This window comes from Pistacia vera, unplaced genomic scaffold, assembly GCF_008641045.1.
Source record: "Pistacia vera cultivar Batoury unplaced genomic scaffold, PisVer_v2 Contig506, whole genome shotgun sequence".
In the NCBI taxonomy this organism is placed as follows: domain Eukaryota; kingdom Viridiplantae; phylum Streptophyta; class Magnoliopsida; order Sapindales; family Anacardiaceae; genus Pistacia; species Pistacia vera.
In genome coordinates this window covers 479,507-489,130 of record NW_022196342.1, presented here as the reverse complement: position 1 = coordinate 489,130, position 9,624 = coordinate 479,507, and the positions used below count along the sequence as shown (strand labels likewise).

The 9,624-nt window shown below is 35.1% G+C and overlaps 1 protein-coding gene across 1 annotated transcript; it reads left to right on the top strand.

Moving 5' to 3' along the window:
* Window positions 1-4,262, top strand: LOC116105853 (protein RAE1-like). The gene is made up of 7 exons (XM_031392248.1): window positions 1-243; window positions 1,071-1,157; window positions 1,255-1,332; window positions 1,433-1,626; window positions 2,372-2,513; window positions 3,401-3,481; window positions 3,807-4,262. The coding sequence occupies exons 4-7, from the start codon at window positions 1,502-1,504 to the stop codon at window positions 3,975-3,977; spliced, it is 519 nt and encodes a 172-aa protein (XP_031248108.1). The 5' UTR covers window positions 1-243; window positions 1,071-1,157; window positions 1,255-1,332; window positions 1,433-1,501; the 3' UTR covers window positions 3,978-4,262.
* The last annotated feature ends 5,362 nt before the right edge of the window (window positions 4,263-9,624 follow it).

Here is a 9,624-nt window from a genome sequence, read left to right as displayed (position 1 = left end):
GTCAACCTACACCACCAAGCATTTCCTCTACCTATAAATACCCGTCTCCTTTTCGTCCCTTTTCCTCTTATTTCAAATACAACACAATCCTTCTAACTCACCCACTGTCTGTAAATCCTTCACTCGTTCTCCTTCTCAACATCACACTCTCACTAATAACAATTAACTCAACTCTGTCCTTCAGTGGCTACTTTCGGTTCTGCCGCTGCTGCTACCAATCACAACCCTAACAAATCCTTCGAGGTTTTTATTTATTTATTTTTTATTTTCAGCTTACTTTTCAAAGTTTCTTTGTGTAAATATTCTTTAAGATCCTTACATATGTTATGAATTTATTATTATTGTTGCTTGCTTGTTTATAATTTTTCTATTAATTGTGTTAGTAGATATTGCGATAGATTTTTTCTTTGGTTAGGTTAACCAAATATTAACTGTTACCAGTTAATTGTGGTTAAAACTTGGTGTTATTGCTTCTTACGGCTTAATTGTGAGCCGAAACATTCTTAATGATACTTCCTAGTTTGTTTTTCTATTATCCCAAGCATGTGTCAGCTGATTTAGGGCTATCATGAAGGCAATAATGTTAGCGACATTACTTACAGCTCCGGAAGCGTAATAATGCTTGTGCTGATACGACCTTTGAGCAAAAATACAAGATTTTGTGGCTAATGCTATTTATCAGAGGCAGCATTGTCGAAAAAGCTAAATTCTAGGAGAGAATTACATCCATGTGTGATTTGTTAAAACAATTATTTAAATCCTCAAGTACGTAAAAGCGATATGTAGAAATTTTGGCGTTTTGTCCTACAAATGTTAAACATATTTTAGGCTAACGTGTGATGGTACATCACACTAAATTTAAATAGAAGTATTGTGAAAAACTTAGGGTTCAACTTATACATTCACTGTCTATATTAGTATGAAGTTTATTGTATGTGAAGTTTGGTTCCTTGATTGAAGCTGCATTTGTTTTTCACATTTCTAGTGGATTCTTGAGTGAGCTCTGATGACATTTTAATATATAGGTTCTGTGAAGAGAAAAAGATTTATGTGAAACATTTGAATGTCAGGTGGCTTAACCTCCCAGTGATTCTGTTTTGAGCCTTAGTTTCAGTCCCAAGGCCAATATCTTGGTTGCGACTTCATGGGATAATCAGGTTTGTGGATTTGTCTCTCTTTTGTACAGTCATGTCTTCCTATTTGTTGGTTAACATCTGCTGTATTCACATTTATTACAATTGAATGATATGGCAGGTACGTTGTTGGGAAATTTCATGCAGTGGAGCTAATGTGGCTAGTGTTCCCAAGGCATCAATTTCACATGACCAACCGGTAATTTTTAAATTAAATTTATTGTTGTTACAAATCCATGTTTCTGTTGTGAAATTCAGCATTGCAATTTATAACTTATTTCTGTCTTTCCATTTCAAAGGTTTTGTGCTCAGCATGGAAGGATGATGGAACTACTGTCTTTTCTGGAGGATGTGACAAGCAGGTGAAGATGTGGCCTCTGCTGTCTGGTGGTCAACCAGTAACTGTGGCCATGCATGATGCGCCAATTAAAGAGGTTGCCTGGGTTCCAGAGATGAATCTACTTGTCACTGGAAGCTGGGACAGGACTTTGAAGTAATATTTTCTCTCCTTTCTCTTCGTTTGTCAGTCCTGTGCTGTTGTTTGTTTGGAACTTGTTGGATAACTAGTTTAGATTTATAACCAAGAATGTGAATTTTTTCTCATACTTTAGGTTTAGGGCTTGCATATGTTATAAGTCCACATTCTACAGGAAAGTAGCCTCACCTACTTGCCAAATTAGCTGATGTGTGAATCTAGAGAGCTAAATCTAGTTCACACGACCTTAAAAGAAGTAATGATCATATAATAGTTGTATGATCTGTTTTACATGGTGGGATCAAATAATTGAATTCCTTTGTGTGGAAGGCTGGTGGTTCCACTTGATGCATGTTTTGTTCTGCTATTTTAAACCGTACGAATACTTTTGGCAGTGAAAGAGGTGGGGATGGCAGGGCTTGGACCCTCAAACTGTTGGAACAATTTTCCACTGCTTATATAATTACTAGTTAATAAAAGGAAAAGGCCTAGAATAAGAGTTCACATTGTAGGAAGCGTGTCTCTCTTGCTCTCTTTCTATCTCTGTGATTTCTGGTTTATTTATTTATTTTTTTTTTTGATAAATGTTAAGATTTGGTTAATGCAATTTATAGCTTCTCCTTGTGACAGCCATGTGTTTTCGGTGCGTGCTGTTTATGGTTTTACATGCATCTGTTTCTTGTATGCCATAACTCTTGCATATTTGAGTTCCTTGGGTGTCAGTTGTTGATTGGTGTTTTTGATGTGTCCAATCTATAATTAGGTACTGGGATACAAGACAGTCAAATCCTGTGCACACTCAACAGCTACCTGATCGCTGCTATGCACTCACAGTGAGGCATCCCCTGATGGTTGTTGGCACTGCAGATAGAAATCTAATTGTCTTTAACTTGCAGAACCCACAGGTAATATTTTCTTATTCTGTAATTGCATTGTTTTATAAGGAAATTCAAACAGGAAAAAATCATTGAGGGCGGTTTAAGCATTTGGTATTTTCAATGGTAACAACTGCTTCAGTATTAGTTGCCTGCTAGTGTAATTTCAAATTTTATTTTTTAGGCATCTTATTTAATGTGGCATTGGAACATGTAATTACTAATTGATTTCTTCAAACTAAAAGTTATTCTTTTGGGTAATCCATTTTTTATCCTATATAAAAGCCTTATGGAGGTCCTTAAATTGTTAGGTTTTTTTGTTCTGCAAGAGTTTGGCTGAAAAAGAGTGATTTCCTGTTATCATTGTGGTTGTCATTCTCATTTTTTGTTTACAATTTAAAATAAAGTCTTTTATAATATGGTATTCTTAGAAGAGTTTGATTGTTGTAATTTCTAAGTTAATCTTGATGATATGCCTGCAATTATGTGTTCTTCATCTTTCCTTTTCCTTTTTTTTCCTTTGATAAGAATGTTCATCTTTTCAATTACCCTTGTCTACCTAAATGTTTTTAATGTTAATTAGTTCTGTGTTTAACTTGATAGTATTAGACACACAATTTTACTCCTGCATTATAATAAAATGAGATACATATTGAAAGCTGCTGATTCATTTACCCAATTTAGATGCAATTTTATGGAAGGGTGGATGTAAGATATCTCTTCATAAAATGCCAAAGAAGTTAAGAGGATGTGACATATTGCTTGCATTACAATGTGCTTTATAGATACATGTTTGAATATGAAAATGTTTGAGTGGTAATGAGTTCTTAATTTTTGTTGGGATGCCAGTTGTCTGAGTTTGAGATTACTTATGACCATCTGTTATGAATTTGTTTAATATTGTTTAATGCTAAGAGGCTGAATTTAAAAGAATTCCTTTACCCCTGAAGTATCAGACAAGATGTGTAGCTGCCTTTCCTGATCAGCAAGGTTTTTTGGTATGTATTCAGTTACTTTTGGTTGCAGTCATTCCCCCCCTTGCCCCTCCTTTTTTATGACCTTTATTCTCACAAGAAGTGGTTAGGATCATGGGCAATCTAGTTACCTGATTTTTAAATGAATTTTTTTTTTGGTGGCAGTTATCTGAGGCTATCTCCTGTTCCACTTTATATTTCTTTCTTTTTTTTTTTTTCCAGTGTCATCATTGACTCTTACTACTTCCTTTTTGAGCTTACTGACTTTGCTTCCAATTTTTTTTTGTCCATGTACACTATGATAGATCCGTTAGTCTGATCATTGAAAATGGTGTTTTGATCTTTCTAGGTTGGTTCAATTGAGGGAAGGGTTGGTGTACACCATCTAGATGATTCACAGCAAAGTAAGAATTTCACATTCAAATGCCACAGAGATGGCAATGATATATACTCAGTCAACTCTTTGAACTTCCATCCTATAAGTTACCTTTGTGCTTTCTGTTTTTATATGAAGTTTTAAGTATTTGGTTGACAGCATGACATTGTTACTGGTTTATTAAATTTTTTTTTTTATCACGTTGAGATAGGATAGGATGGACAATAGTTTTCTATGGAGAAATAGATTTTTTTTTTTTTTTTAAATCTATCTAGAGAATTGACATTTGGAGTTAATTTTTTGTCTATATTCATCCTTTTTTGTTGGAAGCTAAACATATCATTTGTGATCTATATTTGCCAGAAATTGTAATGCTGGAGCAGTAGTTTATTTTATTCTAAGTGTAACAGTGCAGCAGAGTTTTACCAATATAATTGCTCCCTGTTGGTTGATAAGACCACCTTTTTGTTTTTTTTTTTTTACATCACTGAAATGGAAATCTTTTGTAAATCATAGAAAAATTATAAAACCGTGTGAGGCACTGTACTTTTTACGTATATATTTCCATCTTTTTACTTCCTAAAGTTCTTAATTTATTATCTGAAATTTGTTACTGAATCTTTATGTTCTCCACACATTTTTGATGATAAACAAATCCATTAAAAAACCAATGGAAAGGGGGGTATAAAAATTGTGAACCAGCTGTTTGCTGGACCTGGAATGGATTGTCAAAAGGCAGACTATCTCCAAAAATTCTAACACATGGAGAAAAACTGTTGTAATAGCCTCTCCACACATACTTGAAATCATAACCACTGATATTAAACCTTGAGCAATGGATCAATCTGTTTAATATCAGTTTATCAATCTTATAACAAGAATTGCGTCTACTGAATCTAGGAAATACAATTATACAGGGTTCTATCAACCCCTGTTGTATGAATTTGCTTCTGTTATCTCTAGTTCCTTCAGGCAGAGGGCTTTCTAGTGCAAAATATTGGGTCTCTTTTCTCATGTCTTTTCTCTTTGAAAATTTCAGTGATCATGTGGATGTTGTTTTTGCTTTATCATATGTTATTGTTTCAGATTTGTAAAGTAGGAGATAAATATGAATATTTGTTATATTATCAACTTTGGACTCTGGGGTGAATCATTGTCTTCTGTTCCAGAGGATCTCATGTAGTTGCCTTTTGTTTGTAGATACATCACACTTTTGCAACTGCTGGGTCTGATGGTTTATTCAATTTCTTGGACAAGGATATGTTACCCTCATATTTTCGTTGCTCATATTCTGAATTCTTTCCTTACATCAAATTTCTCTCTTTTTCTCTCTATTCTTTTCTATTCTTTCTCTCTGTTCTTTCTCTATTCTTGTTTCTCACTTACTAACACGTAAGCTCAATTGGAGAAACTAATTCTGAATAATATGAATGCCATGATGCATGTGCATAAATGCATGAAGAATGCAATTTCTTTTCTGTTTTCTGTTTTCTGTTTCTCTTCTTTCTTTCTATTCTGTTCTTTCTTTCTGTGTTCTATTCTTTCTTTCTGTTTTGTTCTTTCTTTCTATGTTCTATTCTTTCTTTCTTTCTTTCTGCTATGTTCTGTTCTGTTTTGTTCTTTCTTTCTTTCTGTTCTGTTATGTGTTCTATTCTTTCTTTCTTTCTATTCTGTTCTTTCTATTTTTTCTTTTTATGCCGATCGGACTCGGTTGAGGCATGGATTCGGAACTCTGGCCATGTGAGTGGGTACAATCCTCATCTACATGCACTTCTATCGGACTGTACAACTCTTCTTTCTGATTCTAAGGCCGCTCACTAAAGGCAGAGTGCATATAGGTAAATTTTGTTGGTACAATTCTCATCCACATACACTTCTAACGAAATGTACACTTCTTTTTTATTATGAGGCCGCTCATTGAAGGTGGCGTGTATGTGGGACTATTCTTCTCTGTCACTCACGGGTTCCCCATTGTAACAACCTTCACTTCTCTTTTCTTTTTATAATTAATTATTTTCTTTCTTTTTCTTTATTCTTTACTATTCTTATGTATGTGTATGTGCATGAAACTATACTCATTTTTTGCTATTCTTTTTAAATGCAAATGTGAGAATGTGAGAATGCATTATGACATATAAAAAATATCATTAGAGAACTAGTATTTTCTTGGGCCAGAGATGACTAAGAAAATGATAGAAGATGTCCAACTGATCAAGCGTAGAATGAAGCAAGCTTAAGACAGACAAAAGAGCTAATGCGGATTTAAAGAGAAAGGATGTAGAATTTGAAGTGGGTGATAAAGTGTTTATTAAGATTTCCCCCTACAAGCGGGTAATGCGGTTTGGTGATAAAGGAAAACTAGCACCTAGATACATTGACCCTTTGAAGTGTTACAACGAGTGGAAAATGTAGCTTACAAATTGACGCTACCACCAAATATGGATAGAGTGCACAATAGTTCTCTTGTATCAATGCTTCGAAGGTATGTCAGTGATCCTTGTCATATACTAAAAGTAGAAGAAGTAGACTTAGAAGAGAATCTCGTTTATGAGGAGCAATAAGTACAGATCTTAAACAGAAAAATTAAAGAGCTTTGAAACAAAAATATTTCACTAGTAAAAGTCCTATAGAGGATTCATAAGGTAGAAGAAGCAACATGGGAGGTGGAGTAAGATATGCGGAACCACCACCCTGAGTTGTTCGTTTGAATTTTGAGGACGAAATTCTTATAAGAAATGAGGGGAGGGGAGGGGAGGGGAGGGAAGGGGGGGAGGGGGAATTGTAACGCCCACATCGAGGTACGTAGCTTTACGTATTCCCTAATACCCTTAGTTGAATTTTGTTAAAGGTATCTTGAACAAGTGTGAAGAAAATGTCTTAAAATTTTATTAGGGGTAAAATGGTCTTTTCACTCATAATTAGTTGAAAAAGTGGGGAGTGAAAAGAGATAGAATTTCATAGAGAAGTTAATAGAAATGAGGGCATTATTGTAATTGACCAAAGGACATAGATAGAATTTCATAGAAAGTGCAAGGGCAAAATGGGAAAGTAGAAGTAATAAATGAGATATTTGGAGTTCATTCTTGAAAATTCTGTCATTCTCTACTCCCTCACACGCCACTTTCATCTCGAAATTCCTCATTTTATTCATCAAATTTCTAAGGCAATTGAGAGGATTTTTGGTTGGATTTTGGTAGACATTCAATCCTAAGCATCCAAAGGTAAGAGTTCTTGCAATATGATGTAAGATTAATTTTTAAAGTGTTGAATTCTTATAGTTATATGCTTAGGGTTTAAAAAGAAGATGACCCAAAGAGAGAGTTTCTAGTGTAGAACTACCTAAGATCAAGATAAGTAAATCCAACCCTAAGTTTGATTTGAGTAAGTTTGTAGAGATTTGTATATGTATGTATGTGCTTATGTTTTTGATAAGTTTTGATGAGATTGATACTTGATGATAATTAAAATTCAGCCATGAGAATGTATACTTTGCTTATATGGTGATTGATGGAAGTTTGATTGAATTTAGAAAGAGTTTTGAGTAGACTTTATGGAGTATATTTTCCTAGCTAGGTTTAGTGTTGATTTAATGGAGTTTTGCTCAAAATATTGGTGGCTTGAGAAAGAAGTAGAAGTGTATCCAAATAGAGTTTGAGTAATAAATATGCATGTAATTTGTTTGATGAAAATCTTAAGAGAAAACATGTTACCATGGTTGCCCTGTTACAACCATGACCTTTTAAATGATTTTTGTGCATCTTACCGATTGAATTGGGTTGGGATATAAACATAAAGGTTGTAGCACTGTCTTTAAGCTTTAAAACAAGACTAAAATCGTAGCTATCTTAATTGTAGACTGATAACTGTTATTATAGACAAACTCCACTAAAGGCCAATTTGGTACCCAAGTTTCTCTGTAAACCAGTCCAAAAAGCAGACACGAATCTAGAATCTCTATCTGACACTATTGTTTTGGGTACACCATAGAGTCTAACTATCTCCCTGACATAAATCTAAGCCAGCTGCTCTGAGGTAGTCCTTTACTGGAAAAAAATGGGCCGACTTCGTTAATCTGTCTACTATCACTCATATTGCATTATACCCCTTCTAAGCTCTTGGAAGGCCTGTAATAAAATCTATTGATATACCTTCCCATTTCCATTTAGGAATGTTGAGTGGTTGAAGTAAACCTTATGGTCTTTGGTGTTTTGCATTCACCTGTTGACAAACCAAGCACTTAGTCACATAATCTCCAATATCTTTCTTCATACCTAGCCATCAATAATTTTTCTTTAAATCTTGATACATTTTGGTTCCTCCAGGATGAGCAGTGTATGATGTTTCATAAGCCTTCGCAAAAATCTTCTTCTTTAACTCAACATTTTGGGGAATACATATACGATTCTGAAAACGGAGGACACCATCTAACAGGTGAAATTATGATATCTTGACCTCAAACACTTGCTGACTTATTTTCTGACACCATTCATCAACAACTTGTTTTTCTTTAATCTTGTCCAGCAAAGTAGGTTGAATTTCTAACATGGCAAGCCTTCCCGGTATCACCTCTATCTGTTCCTTTACCAGCTCTAACCATCTCCTTTGCCTCCTATTCAGCTCCCTTTGGCTGAAGAAGTACTTCAAGCTCTTATGATCCGTACAAATGTTGCTCTTTGCTCTATACAAATAATGCCTCCATATTTTTAGTGCAAAAACTACAGTAGTCAACTCTAGATCATGCGTAGGGTATCTCGTCTCATACTCTTTCAACTGCCGAGAAGCATAATATATTTCCTTACCCAACTGCATCAATACTGCACCAAGTCCCTGAAATGAGAATAGAAGTTGTGGTCAATCTTCTCTTTAACTCTTAAAAACATTGATCAAACAATTCATCTATGCGAGGTAACGGGTACTTATTCTTCACTTCACTGTCACTTTATTCAACTCTCTGCAACCTATACACATCTATAAGGATCCGTCTTTGTTCTTTACAAATAAAATTGGAGCACCCCAAGGAGAATGGCTAGGGCGAATAAAACCGTTGTCTAAGAGTTCTTGAAGTTGTTTTTCAATTCCTGAAGCTCAGTTGGGGCCATCCGGTAAGGGACTTTAGAAATTGGTGCTGTCCTTGGTGCCAGTTCAATGCTGAATTCAACGTCTCTTTCCGGAAGTAAACCCGACAAAACTTTCGGAAATACATCTAAAAACTCCCAGACTATTGACACATTTGAATCTCTAGTTGTGGGACATCACTACTGTGCAATACATGAGCAATATATCTCGAGCACCATTTTCTTAGCATCTTTCTGACCTTTACATTGCTAATCAATATACTAAGTTGGTGGCCCTCGCCGAAATTAAACTTATCATCACCATCAAGATTAAATTTTTCTTTCTTATTCTGGCAATCAATCTCTATTCCAAATCTCCCGAGGAAATCCATGCCCAAAATAACATCAAAATTGGGCATATCAAACACTATCAAATCCACTGGCAACTCTTTTCCATGGATCACTACGGACTCTCCTAGAAGCATCTCATTAGTTACCACACTAACACCATCTAGTAACTCTTTCTTATTAGAACAGTTCTTAGCCTTTTATTTTGCCAAACCCACACGTTCTTCGTGGGTTGAAATATTTTCTTATTTCTCACCTCTCTATTATTGGGGGCATCAACTTTAAGAATGCTGTCGTACGCTCCACGGACCTAGACCACTTTTTTGCCACTATAGGGTCTGTCATACCTTTGAATGCTGACGGTTGATGTTGACTAGGCAATCCATATC

Bases quoted from the DNA above. Each gene is read 5' to 3' on its own strand.
- LOC116105853 (XM_031392248.1), top strand. From the start codon at position 1,502: ATGTGGCCTCTGCTGTCTGGTGGTCAACCAGTAACTGTGGCCATGCAT. The intron at 1,627-2,371 runs GTAATATTTTCT...ATCTATAATTAG, and splicing joins AGCTGGGACAGGACTTTGAA to GTACTGGGATACAAGACAGT. The intron at 3,482-3,806 runs GTATGTATTCAG...TGATCTTTCTAG, and splicing joins CTGATCAGCAAGGTTTTTTG to GTTGGTTCAATTGAGGGAAG.